General features: G+C 44.9%; 1 protein-coding gene across 1 annotated transcript; it reads right to left on the bottom strand.

Moving 5' to 3' along the window:
* Positions 1-2,077: 2,077 nt before the first annotated feature.
* Positions 2,078-22,348, bottom strand: LOC118397828 (claudin-20-like). The gene is made up of 3 exons (XM_035792703.2): positions 22,198-22,348; positions 3,809-3,863; positions 2,078-3,271 (listed from the first exon to the last, which is right to left on the bottom strand). Exon 3 carries the CDS (start codon positions 3,118-3,120, stop codon positions 2,176-2,178), a length of 945 nt encoding a protein of 314 aa, XP_035648596.1. The 5' UTR covers positions 3,121-3,271; positions 3,809-3,863; positions 22,198-22,348; the 3' UTR covers positions 2,078-2,175.
* Positions 22,349-22,842: the final 494 nt, after the last annotated feature.

The following is a 22,842-nucleotide window of genomic DNA, read 5'->3' as shown; positions in this document are numbered from 1 at the left end:
TATCATCCCTACGGTGAAGCATGGTGATGGCAGCATCATACTGTGGTTATGTTTTTCAGCGACATGGACTTAGAGAATAGTCAGGATCAAGGCAAAGATGAACGGAGCAAAGTACAGAGAGATCCTTGATGAAAACCTGCTCCAGAGCGCTCAGGACCTCAGACCGGTGGCAGAGGTTTAACTTGCAACAGCACAACAACCCTAAGCACACAGCTAAGACAATGCAGGAGTGGCTTCGGGACAAGTCTCTGAATGTCCTTGAGTGGGCCAGCCAGAGCCCGGACTTGAACCTGATTTGAACATCTCTGGAGAGACCTGAAAATAGCTGTGCAGCAACGCTCCCCATCCAACCTGACAGAGCATGAGAGGATCTACAGAGAAGAATGCGAGAACTTCCCCAAATACAGTTATGCCAAGCTTGTAGCGTCAAACCCAAGAAGAGTCGAGGCTGTAATCACTGCCAAAGGTGCTTCAACAAAGTACGGAGAAAAGGGTCTGAATACTTATGTAAATGTGATATTTCTTTTTTTTCTTTAAAAAAAAATGGCAAAAATTGCAAAAATGTCTAAAAGCCTGTTTTTGATTTGTCATTATGGGGTATTGTGTGTAGATTGATGAGGGAAAAAATAATTGAATACATTTTAGAATAAGGCTACAATGTGGAAAAAGTAAAGGGGTCTGAATACTTTCCGAATGCACTGTGTCATCAATGATACTATGTTGCATTTAGATGACAACTAAACCCAAAATCTGACATTGTTTTTCCATTGTGCCCAGTATGTGTGGGAATGCAGGGAATTATTTTCAGATTTTCTGATGATTTTACCATCTTTATTTCCAACTATGAAATGATTTATATTTTGTTCTCAGAATACTTGGGGAGCCAAATAAAATCACCACTTTTTGTGGAACCCTTCCTTCCCTCTGTAGTGCCCTAAGGGCCTTGGTCAAAAGAAGTGCCCTAAATGGGGAATAAGGTACCATTTGGGACGTAGCCTCTATTACCCTCCGTCAACACGAGGGGACAGCAGCTTGTGACAGCTAACCTCTGGCCACAGAACAGACTCCTACCGCTGTGCCTCCTGCAGCAATGACACACGGACACACGCCGTAAAGATGATTGGGTACAAGACCCTATTACCCTCGCAGCTAGAGAGGGAGAGGGAGAGGAAGGACGAGTGTGTGTGTGCGGGGGGGGGGTGCAGTAAATGAGTAGTGTGCATCCAGCCGTAGCGAGGGGATAATGGGAAAGCAAAGAGGATCATTATCTCTGACAGCCTGCGCTGCCATGCACCTTATTCCCCTCCACAACTCACAGGAAATAATGGACTGGATGTTTGTGTATGGTGTTGGTGGGAATCTGAACTCCCTTTTCACTTTGTTAATCTTCTCTAAGTCTCCTTTACAGACAGTTGAAGTTCTACACATTCTTTTAGGCATAAGCTTTGGTAACTATGTTTCAGTAACTACTCTGCATTCCACTGAATTATTTAACAAGCTACAGATAATTAGCATGCAAAAAAGACTCAATATCAATCAGCCCGTTTAGCTTTGGAAAATATAATAGATTATTATTTTTTGTCTCACAAGGCAAATGGGTTCTAAAAGGACACAAGATAGCAGAGAATGGCTTTTTCCAGACATATCGACGCTATCTTACTATGCAATCGTTCTGATGGCTTATTATTAGCAGCTAGTTATCATCAGCACTTTTTTTCTCATCGAAACCTTTGGTATGGAAAAGCCTCCGCATCAGTTTTTAAAGGAACTTGTCACAGGACTGACAGTACTTGCGCTGTGTTTGTGCATTTTTATGGCACCTCTACTCTACCCTACCCTTGTGTCTTTCCGCCCACCACAGCAGCAGTCAATGAGGCATTTGCCCCAGGAATCTGGATCCACAAGCTGTCTTTCTCCAATAGTTTGGGAATACCTTTACTGCTTGTGCTCGCAGTAGCGAGAGAGAACAGATGAGAGGTGGCGATAAGGCTGTCAACGTCATTAGCCTCCTCCCTCCCTCCCTCTCTTTCTCCCCTCCACTCTCTCCCTCCTCCTCCTCCCATCCTTCCTCCCCCTCTTTCTCCACTCTCTCCCCTTCACAAGGCAGCCAGTAGAATGTCCTCAGGATTCTCCCCCCACCCCACTAACAAGAATAGGGTTTAGGGATAAAACATATTAAACATAGTCCTGCAGGCTGTAACCAGCCCGGGTGTCTTTTGGAGGGACTCTGGATGGAGAGTAGAACTGCTGCGTTCCCTTGTCTTCATGTAGAGGCTTCTCCTGCTGGATGTCGTCAGCTGCTTGGACCTTACCCTGGGACCCTTTGTCAACCCACTGTAGCTGCTCTTGGCTCGACTGCTCATTAGGCGACGTCTGCTGTTTAAAGTCCTTCTGCTCCCGTTGCTGTTGATCGTGCTGCATCAGGTCACAATGTATCAGGTCGCGCTGCATCAGGTCACACTGTATCAGGTCGCGCTGTAGTTGCTCTTGGTTTATCTGCTGCTGCAGTAGTTTGTCAGGAAAGGTGGTAGAGGTGGAGGTCGAGGTGTAGTCTCTTTTTCCGGGACACGACAAACAAAATATGACCCCACCGGCAAGCAGGAAGCCGGCAGAGACAAAGGTCACGTACACGGCCCCCCCAGGCTCGTATTTACTGCTCTCGGGCACGTTGGAGTCCAGGAAGGTGGTGATGACCTCGTTGGTGAACCAGGAAGCGGGCACCAAGCAGAGAATGCCAGCCAGGATTAAGCAACCCCCCGCGGCAATGGCCGCGTGCCCCTTTGCCCGGTGACTGCCCCCCCAGCGGGTGCACTTCAGCCCTAGGACGGCAAGACAGAGGCCCAGGCAACCCATCATGCACGACAGAACCATTGTCGTCCTGGCGGTCTGCAGGTAGGCGGGCAGCGACAGCACGGAGTACTTCAAGGTGCAGCTGAACACGCCGGTGCTGTACCAGGTGCAGTCCATCCACAGCCCCTGCATCTGGGAGATGGCAGTCATGATGTTGGAGCCCACGTCGGCACTCACCTTCCAGTTGGGCAGCAGCGTGGCCACGGTGGCGCCCAGGACGCCCAGCAGCGCCAGGGCAAAGGCGAGGATCTGCATGGTGGAGGACGCCATCGCCGAGTTGCGAGTCCCCTCCTCTCCGGCACAGCGGCACCGTCACCCTGTGGTGGCCCGAGCCTGGCTCCCTGGCTCCGTCTCTCCCTATCGCCCCTGTGCAGCCTCAGGTCCTGACAGCAGATAATTCCTCAGTGCAGGCTTCAGTGGGCTGTGATAAAAATCGAAATGAGAATTGAACTGAGCGAGCAAGCGTGACGATCAGACGGAGGAGACAGGGGCTGGATAAGGCAGGTGCTGTATGAGGCAGGGGCTCTTTTTTTCTCCCTCTTTTTAGGGGGAAGCGTGTGTGAGTGTGCGCTTTCTGTTTGTCTGCATTTTAACTCTGCATCCCTGGCTTTGTGTGACTGAGTTTTGTGGTGTTCATTTAAAGACTCAATTATGTGCATTTAAAGCTGCAGTGTCCTTCCTCTGAAAGAGGGTTACTCTTTTACAGCAGGCAGCTACTTCACTTCACTTTAGCTATGAGGTACATGCTGCCTCTGTACATAAACTCAATTTACAATATATGTCATTGCAGCATATATAAGCTATTTCAATAATCTTTTAGAATAATTAGTAATTTCTCCTATTCTTTAGTTTGTCTTCTATGGTGGTGACATTCTGACATTAAAGACAACATAAATGCATTGTTAAAGTGAATCGTTTGTTTGTAATTGCAGTGTTTTGAGAAAAGAAGCCTCCTTACCTTTTGTGTGTCTCGGACAGTGTGCCGTGGTGCGTCAGTCTCTTCTCAATGTTTTCTGGGCACAAAAGAGATGGAAAAAACACCTAACAAAACAATAGGCTAAGCAGCTCAGTGATTCGCACCTCCTCCGTCCTCCTACCATCTCCTTAGCAACACAACATACAATTCCATCCTTTTCAGTGTCCAGTAGAGACATGGCAGTCGCACATTCTTGTTGCCTGTGAGCTACAGTACCTCTAAGGAGAACTAAGTGGTGAACTCAGAGAAATACTGCAAAACTGAGCAGCAATGTGCTGTGAGAGTGGTTAAACAACTGGACTAGTATAACCTGAAGGTCATTGATTCAGATGAACAGCCGCAGAGCTAATGTCCTCTCAGCAAATGAGTAGTAATGATAAAAGACAGCAGTAAGCCAATTTTCTTTATCACGGCATATTTAAATGTCTGACTGAAATTTGCAGTTGAAGATATTGTTGGTCCCCTTTAATTGGTTCAATATATCATTTAGACAGCCAAGAGTTTTGAGGTTTGATTTGTTATTGGTGTTCGTTCGATGGTGGCTTTTTGCGGTGTTTTGATGGCGTCACTCAGAGCACAGTATAAACGGAAAGATGGCGAGGACCTGCATCCCCATCCTTTAGCCTTGCAGCTGAGAGGAAGGTGCCGCCTTTCAATTGACCGCATGAAGTATGGCCGACTGCAACACACAGATAAGACAGTGTGAACCGCCCCCTCCATTTGTAGAGATGGAACACACACAGCGCTGGTATCCCAACAACAGTCACAACCTATCCTTGAAGTAATCCTCTATCTATATATCCACACACTGTGACAACAGAGGGGAAAGCACCCCATAGTGGCAGACCTGCCCCAACAGGAACGATTACCAGAGGGATAAACAGAAAATATACATTTTCCTACCCACTCCCCCCCTATCCGACTCTACCAAACTGCCTCCTCCATTCCAACCCCTCATTTTAGGAGAGAAAGACTACATTCATTTGAAAAAAGGGGGAAATATTACTGGAAGAGAAGAGATCATTTGACCTTAGCCAGTCTGCCTACTCCCATTAACCCATTACCATGATATTTTCCAGCCCAGACGATGGCAGGCAGCAGGCTCCCTCCCAGGCCTATACCTACCTAGCCACCCTCTGAGGGAGGGAGTATAGAGGGGAAATGCCACTGTGGTTATTACACAGCTGTAGTCCTCATTAGGAGACTCTTAGCTCTATGTATACACCCCTCCATCCATTCCTCTGCATCCCACCTCTACTCAGCAGCATAAAGAGGTCATTCTCAGCATCCCAAATGACACCCTATTCCCAACATTGTGTACTAAGTAGTGCACTATATAGGGAATAGGGTGCGATTAGGGACACATAATAGATCCCAGAATACACTGCCCCAAACAGCAGAAGCATCCGGAAGTGAATGACAGCAGGAGTGACAGCAGGAGTGGGTTTAACTCACGACCAATTTTGGGCTTCCCCCCTCAGACAGACAGTTACATTGAAGTCATTAAAATTGCAGAATTGTAGGCTGTGTGTGTGATGTGAGAGGACATGGCTGGCTAATATAAGCGGTGCTCCATGCATTTGTTATTTCTTCTTCCAGGCACACAGAAGTTGGGCTTTGATACAGAGCCGGTCTACTTTTAGTCTCAAAGGAAAAACAGTCTTGTGAATTTTACACACTGCATCTATCACACTAGTGTTCCTTATTGCTTTGTACAAAAAGTATATGTCTTTTACTACTCAAAATAGTAATATCAGGAAGTAACAAAGATCTCTTTAAGACCTGACCAGATAATCAGTTTTATCACCATCATTGTATTACCCAGTATTAGACAGTTATTTAGACCTAGAAAAAAATACTTGGATTTCAGTTTAAATCAGTTTCTTCCCAATTCTCCTCTATTATGTTACCAAGAGTTTACTATGCAAGCTACACAGGCAGGTAAGGTCATGTACTTTTTTTTTTCGGGAGAGTGACCCTGAGGAAAAGAAAACATACAACAAACTACTAACAGAACATCACTGAACATCTCTCATATGAATGGTATGTGATGTCTGGATATAATTCATATCTTTGAGATTGATGTCCTTTACCAGCCTGTTGAGTCATGGGACTAGACCAGTGTATGTGATGTAGTGTTTCTGGTGCATGGTTAGCTCTGAGAAGCAAGGGTAGCATGGTGAGAGGAGGGCTGAGTCGCAAATGGCCCCCTATTCACTTTAGAGTGCACTACGGGCCTTGGTCAGAATTAGTCCACTATAAAGTGAATAGTGAGTCTCGAACACAGCCAAGGAGGGAGATGGGAACCAATGCAGCTCTAAGAATAGTAGAGTTATTCTAGCTCTGTGGTCTCCACTAGAATAGTAGAGTTATTCTAGCTCTGTGGCCTCCACTAGAATAGTAGGTTAGTGTTATTCTAGCTCTGTGGTCTCCACTAGAATAGTAGATAAGTGTTATTCTAGCTCTGTGGTCTCCACTAGAATAGTAGATTAGTGTTATTCTAGCTCTGTGGCCTCCACTAGAATAGTAGATTAGTGTTATTCTAGCTCTGTGGCCTCCACTAGAATAGTAGAGTTATTCTAGCTCTGTGGTCTCCACTAGAATAGTAGATTAGTGTTATTCTAGCTCTGTGGTCTCCACTAGAATAGTATAGTGTTATTCTAGCTCTGTGGTCTCCACTAGAATAGTAGATTAGTGTTATTCTAGCTCTGTGGCCTCCACTAGAATAGTAGAGTTATTCTATCTCTGTGGTCTCCACTAGAATAGTAGATTAGTGTTATTCTAGCTCTGTGGTCTCCACTAGAATAGTATAGTGTTATTCTAGCTCTATGGTCTCCACTAGAATAGTAGATTAGTGTTATTCTAGCTCTGTGGCCTCCACTAGAATAGTAGAGTTATTCTAGCTCTGTGGTCTCCACTAGAATAGTAGATTAGTGTTATTCTAGCTCTGTGGTCTCCACGAGAATAGTATAGTGTTATTCTAGCTCTGTGGTCTCCACTAGAATAGTAGAGTAGCGGCTCCGGCGCGGGACGTGGACCCCACTCAGTAAATGTATTAGTCCCCTTTCCTTGCGTCCCTAGATAGTCCACACTCGCCGCCAACCATGGCCTAGTATTCCTCACCCAGAACCCCACTAGACTGAGGAGCAGATCGGGACTGAGGGGAAGCTCGGGACTGAGGGGAAGCTCAGGAGTGAAAGGAAGCTCAGGAATGAAAAGAAGCTCAGGAATGAAAAGAAGCTCAGGAGTGAAAAGAAGCTCAGGAGTGAAAAGAAGCTCAGGAGTGAAAAGAAGCTCAGGAGTGAAAAGAAGCTCAGGAATGAAAAGAAGCTCAGGAATGAAAAGAAGCTCAGGAGTGAAAGGAAGCTCAGGAGTGAAAAGAAGCTCAGGAGTGAAAAGAAGCTCAGGAGTGAAAAGAAGCTCAGGAGTGAAAAGAAGCTCAGGAGTGAAAGGAAGCTCAGGACAGAGGGGCTCTGGCGCCTCTGGGCTGAGGGGCTCTGGCGCCTCTGGGCTGAGGGGCTCTGGGCTGAGGGGCGCTGGCGCCGGACAGGCGGGAGACTCCGGCAGCAGCGCCGGACAGGCGGGAGAATCCGGCAGCAGCGCTGGACAGGCGGGAGACTCCGGCAGCAGCGCCGGACAGGCGGGAGACTCCGGCAGCGCAGGAGAGGCGAGGCGCACTGTAGGCCTGATGCGTGGTGCTGGCACTGGTGGTACTGGGCCGAGGACACGCACAGGAAGCCTGGTGCGGGGAGCTGCTACCGGAGGGCTGGGGTGTGGAGGTGGTACTGGATAGACCGGACCGTGCAGGCGCACTGGAGCTCTTGAGCACCGAGCCTGCCCAACCTTACCTGGTTGAATACTCTCGGTCGCCCTGCCAGTGCGGCGAGGTGGAATAGCCCGCACTGGGCTATGTAGGCGAACCGGAGACACCGAGCGCAAGGCTGGTGCCATGTAAGCTGGCCCAAGAAGACGCACTGGGGACCAGATGCGTAGAGCCGGCTTCATGGCATTTGGCTCGACGCTCAATCTAGCCCGGCCGATATGCGGGCTATGCACCCGCAATGGGAACACCGTGCGCACCACTGCATAACACAGTGCCTGCCCGGTCTTTCTAGCCCCCCGGTAAGCACAGGGAGTTTGCGCAGGTCTCCTACCTGGCGTAGCCATACTCCCTGTAAGCCCCCCCCCCAATACATTTTTGGGGCTGATTCCCGGGCTTCCATCCGCGCCGCCGTGCTTGCTTCGCCAACCTCATTCTCCTGTAACCTTCCGCACACTGCTCCATCGAATCCCAGGTGGGCTCCGGCACTCTCCCTGGGTCGACCGCCCACCTGTCTATCTCCTCCCAAGAAGTATAGTCCATACTGTACTCCTCTTTGGGCTGCTCCTGTTGCCTCTTCTCCTGCTGCCCCTTTGGGCGGCTACACTCCCCTGGTTTAGCCCAGGGTCCTCTCCCGTCGAGGATTTCCTCCCATGTCCAGAAATCCTTAATACGCATCTCCTCTTTGGGCTGCTCCTGCCTGTTGACACGCTGCTTGGTCCTAGGGTGGGTGATTCTGTCACGGTTTTCATGTGGTGAAGGAGAGTCGGACCAAACTGCAGCGTGTATATTGCGATCCATGTTTAATCACACAACGTAAACACAAATAAACACAAACACTACAAAACAATAAACGAAACCCGAAAACAGCCTATACTTGTGTCAACTAACATCGAACAAGGACATCAAAACACCCAGGACAATCACCCACAATACAACCAAAGAATATGGCTGCCTAAATATGGTTCCCAATCAGAGACAACGATAAACACCTGCCTCTGATTGAGAACCACTTCAGACAGCCATAGACTCTCTTAGAACACCCCACTAAGCTACAATCCCACTAAGCTACACACCACATACAAAAACCCATGTCACACCCTGGCCTGACCAAATACATGAAGAAAAACACAAAATACTTCGACCAGGGCATGACAACGAGAATAATAGATTAGTGTTATTCTAGCTCTGTGGTCTCCACTAGAATAGTAGAGTAGTGTTATTCTAGCTCTGTGGCCTCCACGAGAATAATAGATTAGTGTTATTCTAGCTCTGTGGCCTCCACGAGAATAGTAGATTCATGTTATTCTAGCTCTGTGGCCTCCACTAGAATAGTAGAGTAGTGTTATTCTAGCTCTGTGGCCTCCACTAGAATAGTAGAGTAGTGTTATTCTAGCTCTGTGGCCTCCACTAGAATAGTAGATTAGTGTTATTCTAGCTCTGTGGCCTCCACTAGAAGAGTAGAGTAGTGTTATTCTAGCTCTGTGGCCTCCACGAGAATAGTAGAGTTATTCTAACTCTGTGGCCTCCACTAGAATAGTAGTTATTCTAGCTCTGTGGCCTCCACTAGAATAGTAGAGTTATTCTAGCTCTGTGGTCTCCACTAGAATAGTAGATTAGTGTTATTCTAGCTCTGTGGTCTCCACTAGAATAGTATAGTGTTATTCTAGCTCTGTGGTCTCCACTAGAATAGTAGAGTAGTGTTATTCTAGCTCTGTGGTCTCCACTAGAATAGTATAGTGTTATTCTAGCTCTGTGGCCTCCACGAGAATAATAGATTAGTGTTATTCTAGCTCTGTGGCCTCCACTAGAATAGTAGAGTAGTATTATTCTAGCTCTGTGGCCTCCACTAGAATAGTAGAGTAGTGTTATTCGAGCTCTGTGGCCTCCACGAGAATAGTAGAGTAGTATTATTCTAGCTCTGTGGCCTCCACTAGAATAGTAGAGTAGTGTTATTCTAGCTCTGTGGCCTCCACAAGAATAGTAGAGTAGTGTTATTCTAGCTCTGTGGCCTTCACGAGAATAGTAGAGTTGTGTTATTCTTGCTCTCTGGCTTCCACTAGAATAGTAGATTAGTGTTATTCTAGCTCTGTGGCCTCCACTAGAATAGTAGATTAGTGTTATTCTAGCTCTGTGGCCTCCACGAGAAGAGTAGATTAGTGTTATTCTAGCTCTGTGGCCTCCACTAGAATAGTATATTAGTATTATTCTAGCTCTGTGGCCTCCACGAGAAGAGTAGATTAGTGTTATTCTAGCTCTGTGGCCTCCACGAGAATAGTAGAGTAGTGTTATTCTAGCTCTCTGGTTTCCACTAGAATAGTAGATTAGTGTTATTCTAGCTCTGTGGCCTCCACTAGAATAGTACATTCGTGTTATTCTAGCTCTGTGGCCTCCACTACAATAGTAGATTAGTGTTATTCTAGCTCTGTGGCCTCCACTAGAATAGTAGATTAGTGTTATTCTAGCTCCGTGGCCTCCACTAGAATAGTATAGTTGTGTTATTCTAGCTCTGTGGCCTCCACTAGAATAGTAGAGTAGTGTTATTCTAGCTCCGTGGCCTCCACTAGAATAGTAGATTAGTGTTATTCTAGCTCTGTGGCCTCCACTAGAATAGTAGATTAGTGTTATTCTAGCTCCGTGGCCTCCACTAGAATAGTATAGTTGTGTTATTCTAGCTCTGTGGCCTCCACTAGAATAGTAGAGTAGTGTTATTCTAGCTCCGTGGCCTCCACTAGAATAGTAGATTAGTGTTATTCTAGCTCTGTGGCCTCCACTAGAATAGTAGATTAGTGTTATTCTAGCTCTGTGGTCTCCACTAGAATAGTATAGTGTTATTCTAGCTCTGTGGTGTCCACTAGAATAGTAGATTGGTGTTATTCTAGCTCTGTGGTCTCCACTAGAATAGTAGATTAGTGTTATTCTAGCTCTGTGGCCTCCACTAGAATAGTAGAGTAGTGTTATTCTAGCTCTGTGGCCTCCACAAGAATAGTAGAGTAGTGTTATTCTAGTTCTGTGGCCTTCACGAGAATAGTAGAGTTGTGTTATTCTTGCTCTCTGGTTTCCACTAGAATAGTAGATTAGTGTTATTCTAGATCTGTGGCCTCCACTAGAATAGTAGATTAGTGTTATTCTAGCTCTGTGGCCTCCACGAGAAGAGTAGATTAGTGTTATTCTAGCTCTGTGGCCTCCACTAGAATAGTATATTAGTATTATTCTAGCTCTGTGGCCTCCACGAGAAGAGTAGATTAGTGTTATTCTAGCTCTGTGGCCTCCACGAGAATAGTAGAGTAGTGTTATTCTAGCTCTCTGGTTTCCACTAGAATAGTAGATTAGTGTTATTCTAGCTCTGTGGCCTCCACTAGAATAGTACATTAGTGTTATTCTAGCTCTGTGGCCTCCACTAGAATAGTAGATTAGTGTTATTCTAGCTCAGTGGCCTCCACTAGAATAGTAGATTAGTGTTATTCTAGCTCTGTGGTCTCCACTAGAATAGTATAGTGTTATTCTAGCTCTGTGGTGTCCACTAGAATAGTAGATTGGTGTTATTCTAGCTCTGTGGTCTCCACTAGAATAGTAGATTAGTGTTATTCTAGCTCTGTGGCCTCCACTAGAATAGTATAGTGTTATTCTAGCTCTGTGGTCTCCACTAGAATAGTATAGTGTTATTCTATCTCTGTGGTCTCCATTAGAATAGTATAGTGTTATTTTAGCTCTGTGGTCTCCACTAGAATAGTATAGTGTTATTCTAGCTCTGTGGCCTCCACTAGAATAGTAGAGTAGTGTTATTCTAGCTCTGTGGCCTCCACTAGAATAGTAGAGTAGTGTTATTCTAGCTCTGTGGCCTCCACTAGAATAGTAGAGTAGTGTTATTCTAGGTCTGTGGCCTCCACTAGAATAGTAGATTAGTGTTATTCTAGCTCTCTGGTCTCAACTAGAATAGTAGAGTAGTGTTATTCTAGCTCTGTGGCCTCCACTAGAATAGTAGATTAGTGTTATTCTAGCTCTGTGGCCTCCACTAGACTAGTAGATTAGTGTTATTCTAGCTCTATGGCCTCCACTAGAATAGTATAGTGTTATTCTAGCTCTGTGGCCTCCACTAGAATAGTAGATTAGTGTTATTCTAGCTCTGTGGTCTCCACTAGAATAGTATAGTGTTATTCTATCTCTGTGGTCTCCACTAGAATAGTAGATTATTGTTATTCTAGCTCTGTGGTCTCCACTAGAATAGTATAGTGTTATTTTAGCTCTGTGGTCTCCACTAGAATAATAGAGTAGTGTTATTCTAGCTCTGTGGCCTCCACTAGAATAGTAGATTAGTGTTATTCTATTTCTGTGGTCTCCACTAGAATAGTATAGTGTTATTCTATCTCTGTGGCCTCCACTAGAATAGTAGATTAGTGTTATTCTAGCTCTGTGGTCGCCACTAGAATAGTATAGTGTTATTCTAGCTCTGTGGCCTCCACTAGAATAGTAGAGTAGTGTTATTCTAGCTCAGTGTACTCCCACGAGAATAGTAGAGTAGTGTTATTCTAGCTCTGTGGCCTCCACTAGAATAGTAGATTAGTGTTATTCTAGCTCCGTGGCCTCCACTAGAATAGTATAGTTGTGTTATTCTAGCTCTGTGGCCTCCACTAGAATAGTAGAGTAGTGTTATTCTAGCTCCGTGGCCTCCACTAGAATAGTAGATTAGTGTTATTCTAGCTCTGTGGCCTCCACTAGAATAGTAGATTAGTGTTATTCTAGCTCCGTGGCCTCCACTAGAATAGTATAGTTGTGTTATTCTAGCTCTGTGGCCTCCACTAGAATAGTAGAGTAGTGTTATTCTAGCTCCGTGGCCTCCACTAGAATAGTAGATTAGTGTTATTCTAGCTCTGTGGCCTCCACTAGAATAGTAGATTAGTGTTATTCTAGCTCTGTGGTCTCCACTAGAATAGTATAGTGTTATTCTAGCTCTGTGGTGTCCACTAGAATAGTAGATTGGTGTTATTCTAGCTCTGTGGTCTCCACTAGAATAGTAGATTAGTGTTATTCTAGCTCTGTGGCCTCCACTAGAATAGTAGAGTAGTGTTATTCTAGCTCTGTGGCCTCCACAAGAATAGTAGAGTAGTGTTATTCTAGTTCTGTGGCCTTCACGAGAATAGTAGAGTTGTGTTATTCTTGCTCTCTGGTTTCCACTAGAATAGTAGATTAGTGTTATTCTAGATCTGTGGCCTCCACTAGAATAGTAGATTAGTGTTATTCTAGCTCTGTGGCCTCCACGAGAAGAGTAGATTAGTGTTATTCTAGCTCTGTGGCCTCCACTAGAATAGTATATTAGTATTATTCTAGCTCTGTGGCCTCCACGAGAAGAGTAGATTAGTGTTATTCTAGCTCTGTGGCCTCCACGAGAATAGTAGAGTAGTGTTATTCTAGCTCTCTGGTTTCCACTAGAATAGTAGATTAGTGTTATTCTAGCTCTGTGGCCTCCACTAGAATAGTACATTAGTGTTATTCTAGCTCTGTGGCCTCCACTAGAATAGTAGATTAGTGTTATTCTAGCTCAGTGGCCTCCACTAGAATAGTAGATTAGTGTTATTCTAGCTCTGTGGTCTCCACTAGAATAGTATAGTGTTATTCTAGCTCTGTGGTGTCCACTAGAATAGTAGATTGGTGTTATTCTAGCTCTGTGGTCTCCACTAGAATAGTATATTAGTATTATTCTAGCTCTGTGGCCTCCACGAGAAGAGTAGATTAGTGTTATTCTAGCTCTGTGGCCTCCACGAGAATAGTAGAGTAGTGTTATTCTAGCTCTCTGGTTTCCACTAGAATAGTAGATTAGTGTTATTCTAGCTCTGTGGCCTCCACTAGAATAGTACATTAGTGTTATTCTAGCTCTGTGGCCTCCACTAGAATAGTAGATTAGTGTTATTCTAGCTCAGTGGCCTCCACTAGAATAGTAGATTAGTGTTATTCTAGCTCTGTGGTCTCCACTAGAATAGTATAGTGTTATTCTAGCTCTGTGGTGTCCACTAGAATAGTAGATTGGTGTTATTCTAGCTCTGTGGTCTCCACTAGAATAGTAGATTAGTGTTATTCTAGCTCTGTGGCCTCCACTAGAATAGTATAGTGTTATTCTAGCTCTGTGGTCTCCACTAGAATAGTATAGTGTTATTCTATCTCTGTGGTCTCCATTAGAATAGTATAGTGTTATTTTAGCTCTGTGGTCTCCACTAGAATAGTATAGTGTTATTCTAGCTCTGTGGCCTCCACTAGAATAGTAGAGTAGTGTTATTCTAGCTCTGTGGCCTCCACTAGAATAGTAGAGTAGTGTTATTCTAGCTCTGTGGCCTCCACTAGAATAGTAGAGTAGTGTTATTCTAGGTCTGTGGCCTCCACTAGAATAGTAGATTAGTGTTATTCTAGCTCTCTGGTCTCAACTAGAATAGTAGAGTAGTGTTATTCTAGCTCTGTGGCCTCCACTAGAATAGTAGATTAGTGTTATTCTAGCTCTGTGGCCTCCACTAGACTAGTAGATCAGTGTTATTCTAGCTCTATGGCCTCCACTAGAATAGTATAGTGTTATTCTAGCTCTGTGGCCTCCACTAGAATAGTAGATTAGTGTTATTCTAGCTCTGTGGTCTCCACTAGAATAGTATAGTGTTATTCTATCTCTGTGGTCTCCACTAGAATAGTAGATTATTGTTATTCTAGCTCTGTGGTCTCCACTAGAATAGTATAGTGTTATTTTAGCTCTGTGGTCTCCACTAGAATAATAGAGTAGTGTTATTCTAGCTCTGTGGCCTCCACTAGAATAGTAGATTAGTGTTATTCTATTTCTGTGGTCTCCACTAGAATAGTATAGTGTTATTCTATCTCTGTGGCCTCCACTAGAATAGTAGATTAGTGTTATTCTAGCTCTGTGGTCGCCACTAGAATAGTATAGTGTTATTCTAGCTCTGTGGCCTCCACTAGAATAGTAGAGTAGTGTTATTCTAGCTCAGTGTACTCCCACGAGAATAGTAGAGTAGTGTTATTCTAGCTCTGTGGCCTCCACTAGAATAGTAGATTAGTGTTATTCTAGCTCCGTGGCCTCCACTAGAATAGTATAGTTGTGTTATTCTAGCTCTGTGGCCTCCACTAGAATAGTAGAGTAGTGTTATTCTAGCTCCGTGGCCTCCACTAGAATAGTAGATTAGTGTTATTCTAGCTCTGTGGCCTCCACTAGAATAGTAGATTAGTGTTATTCTAGCTCCGTGGCCTCCACTAGAATAGTATAGTTGTGTTATTCTAGCTCTGTGGCCTCCACTAGAATAGTAGAGTAGTGTTATTCTAGCTCCGTGGCCTCCACTAGAATAGTAGATTAGTGTTATTCTAGCTCTGTGGCCTCCACTAGAATAGTAGATTAGTGTTATTCTAGCTCTGTGGTCTCCACTAGAATAGTATAGTGTTATTCTAGCTCTGTGGTGTCCACTAGAATAGTAGATTGGTGTTATTCTAGCTCTGTGGTCTCCACTAGAATAGTAGATTAGTGTTATTCTAGCTCTGTGGCCTCCACTAGAATAGTAGAGTAGTGTTATTCTAGCTCTGTGGCCTCCACAAGAATAGTAGAGTAGTGTTATTCTAGTTCTGTGGCCTTCACGAGAATAGTAGAGTTGTGTTATTCTTGCTCTCTGGTTTCCACTAGAATAGTAGATTAGTGTTATTCTAGATCTGTGGCCTCCACTAGAATAGTAGATTAGTGTTATTCTAGCTCTGTGGCCTCCACGAGAAGAGTAGATTAGTGTTATTCTAGCTCTGTGGCCTCCACTAGAATAGTATATTAGTATTATTCTAGCTCTGTGGCCTCCACGAGAAGAGTAGATTAGTGTTATTCTAGCTCTGTGGCCTCCACGAGAATAGTAGAGTAGTGTTATTCTAGCTCTCTGGTTTCCACTAGAATAGTAGATTAGTGTTATTCTAGCTCTGTGGCCTCCACTAGAATAGTACATTAGTGTTATTCTAGCTCTGTGGCCTCCACTAGAATAGTAGATTAGTGTTATTCTAGCTCAGTGGCCTCCACTAGAATAGTAGATTAGTGTTATTCTAGCTCTGTGGTCTCCACTAGAATAGTATAGTGTTATTCTAGCTCTGTGGTGTCCACTAGAATAGTAGATTGGTGTTATTCTAGCTCTGTGGTCTCCACTAGAATAGTAGATTAGTGTTATTCTAGCTCTGTGGCCTCCACTAGAATAGTATAGTGTTATTCTAGCTCTGTGGTCTCCACTAGAATAGTATAGTGTTATTCTATCTCTGTGGTCTCCATTAGAATAGTATAGTGTTATTTTAGCTCTGTGGTCTCCACTAGAATAGTATAGTGTTATTCTAGCTCTGTGGCCTCCACTAGAATAGTAGAGTAGTGTTATTCTAGCTCTGTGGCCTCCACTAGAATAGTAGAGTAGTGTTATTCTAGCTCTGTGGCCTCCACTAGAATAGTAGAGTAGTGTTATTCTAGCTCTGTGGCCTCCACTAGAATAGTAGATTAGTGTTATTCTAGCTCTCTGGTCTCAACTAGAATAGTAGAGTAGTGTTATTCTAGCTCTGTGGCCTCCACTAGAATAGTAGATTAGTGTTATTCTAGCTCTGTGGCCTCCACTAGACTAGTAGATTAGTGTTATTCTAGCTCTATGGCCTCCACTAGAATAGTATAGTGTTATTCTAGCTCTGTGGCCTCCACTAGAATAGTAGATTAGTGTTATTCTAGCTCTGTGGTCTCCACTAGAATAGTATAGTGTTATTCTATCTCTGTGGTCTCCACTAGAATAGTAGATTATTGTTATTCTAGCTCTGTGGTCTCCACTAGAATAGTATAGTGTTATTTTAGCTCTGTGGTCTCCACTAGAATAATAGAGTAGTGTTATTCTAGCTCTGTGGCCTCCACTAGAATAGTAGATTAGTGTTATTCTATTTCTGTGGTCTCCACTAGAATAGTATAGTGTTATTCTATCTCTGTGGCCTCCACTAGAATAGTAGATTAGTGTTATTCTAGCTCTGTGGTCGCCACTAGAATAGTATAGTGTTATTCTAGCTCTGTGGCCTCCACTAGAATAGTAGAGTAGTGTTATTCTAGCTCAGTGTACTCCCACGAGAATAGTAGAGTAGTGTTATTCTAGCTCTGTGGCCTCCACTAGAATAGTAGAGTAGTGTTATTCTAGCTCTCTGGTCTCAACTAGAATAGTATAGTAGTGTTATTCTAGCTCTGTGGCCTCCACTTGAATAGTATAGTGTTATTCTAGCTCTGTGGCCTCCACTAGAATAGTAGATTAGTGTTATTCTAGCTCTGTGGCCTCCACTAGAATAGTATAGTGTTATTCTAGCTCTGTGGCCTCTACTAGAATAGGGCAGGTGTCACGCCCTGACCATAGAGCTGTTTATTCTCTATGTTGTTTGGGGCGTGATAGTGACTAGGGTGGATCATCTAGGTGATTAATGATTTATGTTGGCCTGGTATGGTTTCCAATCAGAGACAGCTGTTTATCGTTGTCTCTGATTGGGGATCATATTTAGGCAGCCATTTCCTCATTGTGCTTTGTGGGATCTTGTCTATGTATAGTTGCCTCGTAGCACTGTTAGCTTCACGTGTGGTTTGTGCTTTATTGTTTTGTTTGGTGAGTTTCGATTTATTAAAATATCTGAAACTCTACGCACGCTGCACCTTGATCCAATCATTCCAACGAACATGACAAAAGATCCCACCACCAAAGGACGAAGCAGCGTGGTCAGGAGGAGCAGGGATCCTGGGCCCAAGAGAAAAGTGAGTGGAGGACATCATGGACATGGGAGGAAGTTATGGCAGGGGACAAGACCCTGCCATGGAAGCAGGCAAAGGCAGCGAATGAGGATCAACGGCGACTCCGAAGTTCACGACCACGATGGAAGCCCGAGAGGCAGCCCCAAAACATTTAGGGTTGGGGGAACACGTGTTGGTCGGCGAAGCCGAGGGACGAGCCTGAGAGCGAAGAGGAATAATGGGATAGACTGAACGAGGAGTATTGTGAGATAGTTGAGGCGAGTGGTGAGGCAGAGTGGATGTTTTGGTGTCTGGAGGAAGACAGTTGCCATGAAGAGCGTATGGACTAGTCAGGAGATACGCAATGTGTCTCCAGGGCGCATCCACAGCCCGGTGCGTTCTGTGCCAGCTCCTCGCACTTGCCTTGCCAAAGGGAGCATCTAGCCAGGACCGGTTGTGCCAGCTCAGCGCTCCTGGTCTCCAGTACGTCTCCTTGGTCCAGGATATCCTGCGCCGGAACTACGCATTGTATCGGCAGTGCACACTCACAGCCCAGTGTGTCCTGTGCCAGCGCCCCGCACTTGCCGGGCTAAAGTGAGCATCCAGCCAGGACGCGTTGTGCCAGCTCTAAGCTCCAGACCTCCAGTGCGCCTCCACGGCCCAGTATATCCTGCGCCGGCCATACATACTGTGTCTCCACTGCGCCTTCACAGTCCAGTACGTCCTGTGCCTCCTGTCCGCACTCGCTCTGAGGTGCGTGTCATCAGCCCGGTGCCACCTGTACTGGTCCCACGCATCAGGCATCCAGTGTGCCTCCACAGTCCAGTAAGTCCTGTGCCTCCTCCCCGCACGTGCCCTGAGTTGCGTGTCATCAGCCCGGTGCTACCTGTACCAGTCCCACGCATCAGGCCTCCAGTACGCTTCCACAGTCCAGAGCTTCCGGCGACAGTTCCCAGTTCAGAGCTTCCGGCGACAGTTCCCAGTCCAGCGCTTCCGGCGACAGTTCCCAGTCCAGCGCTTCCGGCGACAGTTCCCAGTCCAGCACTTCCTGCGACAGTTCCCAGTCCAGCGCTTCCGGCGATAGTTCCCAGTCCGGAGCTTCCGGCGACAGTTCCCAGTCCGGAGCTTCCGGCGACAGTTCCCCGTCCGGAACCTCCGGCGACGTTTCACGGTCCGGAACCTCCGGCGACGTTTCACGGTCCGGAACCTCCGGCTACGGTCTACGGTCCAGACCCTCCTGAGACGTCTACGGCCCGGAACCTCCTGAGACGGTCTACGGCCTGGAACCTCCTGAGACGGTCTACGGCCTGGAACCTCCTGAGACGGTCTGCGGTCCGGAGCCTCCTGAGACGGTCTGTGGTCCAGAGCCTCCTGAGATGGTCTGCGGTCCGGAGCCTCTAGCGACGGTCTGCGGTCCGGAGCCTTCAGCAGGGGTTCTCAGTCCATAGCCTCCTGTGACGATCTACGGTCCGGTTCCTCCGGCGATGATCCATGGTCCGGTGCCTCCAGCGACGTATCTGTGAGCGGAGTGGGTACTTCGCCCCGCACCAGAGCCGCCCCCGACGCCCTATGTCATCCATCGTAGATGCCCACCCGGACTCTCCCCTATTGAGTCAGGTTTTGCGGGTGGAGTCCGCACCTTTGGGGGGCGGGGGGGTACTGTCATGCCCTAACCATAGAGAGCTGTTTATTCTCTATGTTGGTTGGGGCGTGATAGTGACTTGGGTGGGTCATCTAGGTGATTAATGATTTATGTTGGCCTTGTATGGTTCCCAATCAGAGACAGCTGTTTATCGTTGTCTCTGATTGGGGATCATATTTAGGCAGCCATTTCCTCATTGTGCTTGTGGGATCTTGTCTATATATATAGTTGCCTAGTAGCGCTGTTAGCTTCACGTTTGGTTTGTGCTTTATTGTTTTGTTTGGTGAGTTTCGATTTATTAAAATATGTGGAACGCTACGCACGCTGCACCTTGGTCCAATCATTCCAACGAACATGACAGCAGGAGTGTTATTCTAGCTCTGTGGCCTGGCCTCCACTAACTGGAGTAGTAGCCGTTGATGTGTAGGCTAGTTCTTATTGTCGCATTCTACTACTCCTTGGTTCCATTAACTTTGTGGCTTGTTTGCGTTTCACTCCCATAATTACTAAGGGACAGTAGTACCTGGTACTGATTAGATGTTGTTATCGCTCTCCCTAATATTGCTCATCAAGTTAGAAGTTCAAGTGTCAAGTTGTATTAGCCGTATGTATAGGATACACATGATACACACCGTCCTACGGAATACTCCTACATCATCACCTCAGGTTCATTGAAAGAGAGCCATTGATAATGTTTAACGGTGGAGGAGATGATAACTGAGGACTATTGTTTAGCGGTAACAGACTGTTATTCTGTTGTCACTTCCAAGGCAGAGTAAAATTAGATATCCAGCGATAAATTTGTAATGATGGTTTAAAAGGCGGCCCTACCCAGAATTATTTAAATAAATTTGTAATGATGGTTTAAAAGGCGGCCCTACCCAGAATTATTTAAATAAATTTGTAATGATGGTTTAAAAGGCAGCCCTACCCAGAATTATTTAAATAAATTTGTAATGATGGTTTAAAAGGCGGCCCTACTCAGAATTATTTAAATAAATTTGTAATGATGGTTTAAAAGGCAGCCCTACCCGGAATTATTTAAATACATTTGTAATGATGGTTTAAAAGGCGGCCCTACCCAGAATGATTTATATAAAAAGTTATTGTTAATGTCAACTGGCGAGCACAGTTCCAGCTTACAACGTTTTCACTGCCTGTTTAAAGTTTGTTTTAAAAAGAAATGTTGAAATTGGTCAGACAGCCAAGGAATTTTTATTGTGTTGTAATGAAAATAGTCATACAGTAAAACCGGGCAATTTAGAAGCGTCATTAGTCTGTTATTCATTACAGGTTGCTATTGTGCTTGTTGTTCCCTCTTTAAAGCCTTGTACATACAAGCTCATAAAAAACCTGTGTTGAGCTCATTCAGCAAATCTATTTTTAAAGGGAAAAAGCTACAGTATGAGCAGCCGGCAGACTAACAAAGACCCAGTAAAGTTTTTTTGTGAATTCACTGATGTTTACTGTGATGACAAGCTGTCCAGCAATGAGAAATGTTGCATTGTAGTGCTGTTAGAATACTAATGTGTGATACTACAGATTTAGAATCTTAATTTGATTACTCTTTTGTTGCTGAGGATTTTCCTGCACGGCAGGAAAGGCAAACTTGTAGTGTATTCAAAGTTTAAAAAGGCTTCTAAAGTTTGTAATTTACATTTTAAAATGTCAGACTTGATTTGCCATAATGAAAAATGTATCAACAATTATTCTTCACATAATAATTCCAGGCCCCCAGTGTCCAGTCTGGAGCGTGAAGCCACCAGCTCTGCTGGTCGGCTACTGTGTAGCAACCTAGCGCTGCCAAAAGCCCTGGTCTGCCCTAGGAAGCTGATGTAAAGTACGATTGACAGAACGGTCCCCAAAATAAAAATAGATGGCCGTTTTGGGCTCTGAAATGTGTTTATTATGATCAAGTTTGATCTTGCCAGTGCATTATTTTGAAGTTCCCTACAAATGGAGATATTTTAATTCAATAGTAATCCATTTGAACTACTACATCTGTTGTCATGCAGGACCACGTGCTTATACAGACCAATCACAGGCCGGCAGGCTACCAGGATTACATCGACCATGATCCTTTGCTAGTTATGGTCACTTTCACCATGATCCTTTTTTTGGTGCCATTCGGCCCCATTTAGCAATATGGTATATATACATATACTTCATGCGCCATCGGGAGTTTTACAAAGGAATATGTGTCAGCGCTATCACCATCTTCTGGTTTTAATGTCTATTAATAATTCACATTTCCTGTTGCCGCAGGATTATTTTCCTGCTGTAGCAAACTGGCTCAAATTAAGATCCTACATCTGTAGGCATCTATTTCTTGTTACTTTACATTTTCATTGCCTCATATGAAGTTAGAATAGCAAAACTACATGACCAGAGAAGGGGAAAAGGTAACATCTTATGTAATAAGGATTAGTTAAAGGTTTCACCCTACCACCTTAATGCAATAGCCAGAACACCAGGAGAAATGGAATTTCTGAGTTGAGAGTTCATTCAGTAGGCTGAGATATTTTTGCATGAGTACAGCCAGGAGGCATCAACCCTACCTAAATCATCAAACAGACAGGAATATAAATGACCTATTTATTCCCACAGTCAAGAGGCAATGGCTTCGCTATTACCTGTCAGCAGTTGGATTGATGCAGTTTTTTCACCACTAAGGTACTGCCATGAAATGATCAATGACAGGTTCCTAAGGTAATTGACTATTTTTACACAGCCTAATACAATCAATGTGGATAGTTAAATAACTAGCTGTTTAGGAATGATATTCTTTCTGAAAATGTTATTAATTGTCATGACATCCGAGTAATGGAATGAGGAGGTAAATGATGGAAACCATGTCCGGCTCCCTGATTGGATAAGCCATAATGCGGGAGGAATTTTGGTTAGAATGGGGAGTGCAAATAAACAACCTGTCAACAAAGTTCTTAGAACAACGATGATGGAAATCTACCCTGTTTTTTGAATCATGTCCAAATTGCTAACAGATGTGGTAGAATACACAAACTGTCACACATAGACATGTCTCAGTCCAACTGTAGATTACTGTAAATAGCTGTGGTTCATCTAACAACATCTACCTAATACGTTTTAATCAACCTCACATGACTTAGAGAAGAAAGAGGGAAACACTTTCAGCACGCACTTACCGCTATTCTATCCATCCAGTGTTCATCCAGCAGCACAACTCACAATGGAACCACATTTCTCCTGTGTCTGAGAGATTGTGTTAGTGTGTTTGCACACACAAACACATGTGTGTATGTGAGTATGTCACCTCAGCGAATGCTAGTTGAAACTTGGACAAGACAAGCCATCCCAGGTAGAGGGGGGGGACTTCAGCCCCAGGCGTGATGAATGTCCGTTGTTGAATGCAGTCCTGAGGCAACCAGCTCTCTGCCCTTTGACAGTATCCCAGTATCACACCACACCGTCCGTCTGTGATGGAGCTAGACTCCCTGTTCTCTATGTCTCTCTCTCTCTCTCGTTCTCGCTCTCTCTCTTCCTCTGTCTCTCTTCCTATCTCTCTCTCTCTTCCTCTGTCTCTCTCTTCCTCTGTCTCTCTTCCTATCTCTCTCTCTCTTCCTCTGTCTCTCTTCCTCTCTCTCTCTCTCTCTCTCTCTCTCTCGCTCTCTCTCTCTCTCTCTTCCTCTGTCTCTCTCTTCCTCTGTCTCTCTCTTCCTCTGTCTCTCTTCCTATCTCTCTTCCTATATCTCTCTCTCTCTCTCTTCCTCTGTCTCTCTCTTCCTCTGTCTCTCTTCCTATCTCTCTCTCTCTCCCTCTTCCTCTGTCTC

Source organism: Oncorhynchus keta, chromosome 19 (assembly GCF_023373465.1).
Source record: "Oncorhynchus keta strain PuntledgeMale-10-30-2019 chromosome 19, Oket_V2, whole genome shotgun sequence".
Classification (NCBI taxonomy): Eukaryota; Metazoa; Chordata; class Actinopteri; order Salmoniformes; family Salmonidae; genus Oncorhynchus; species Oncorhynchus keta.
Note: the sequence above shows the minus strand (reverse complement) of the source record. Positions and strands in the feature narration are given on the sequence as shown.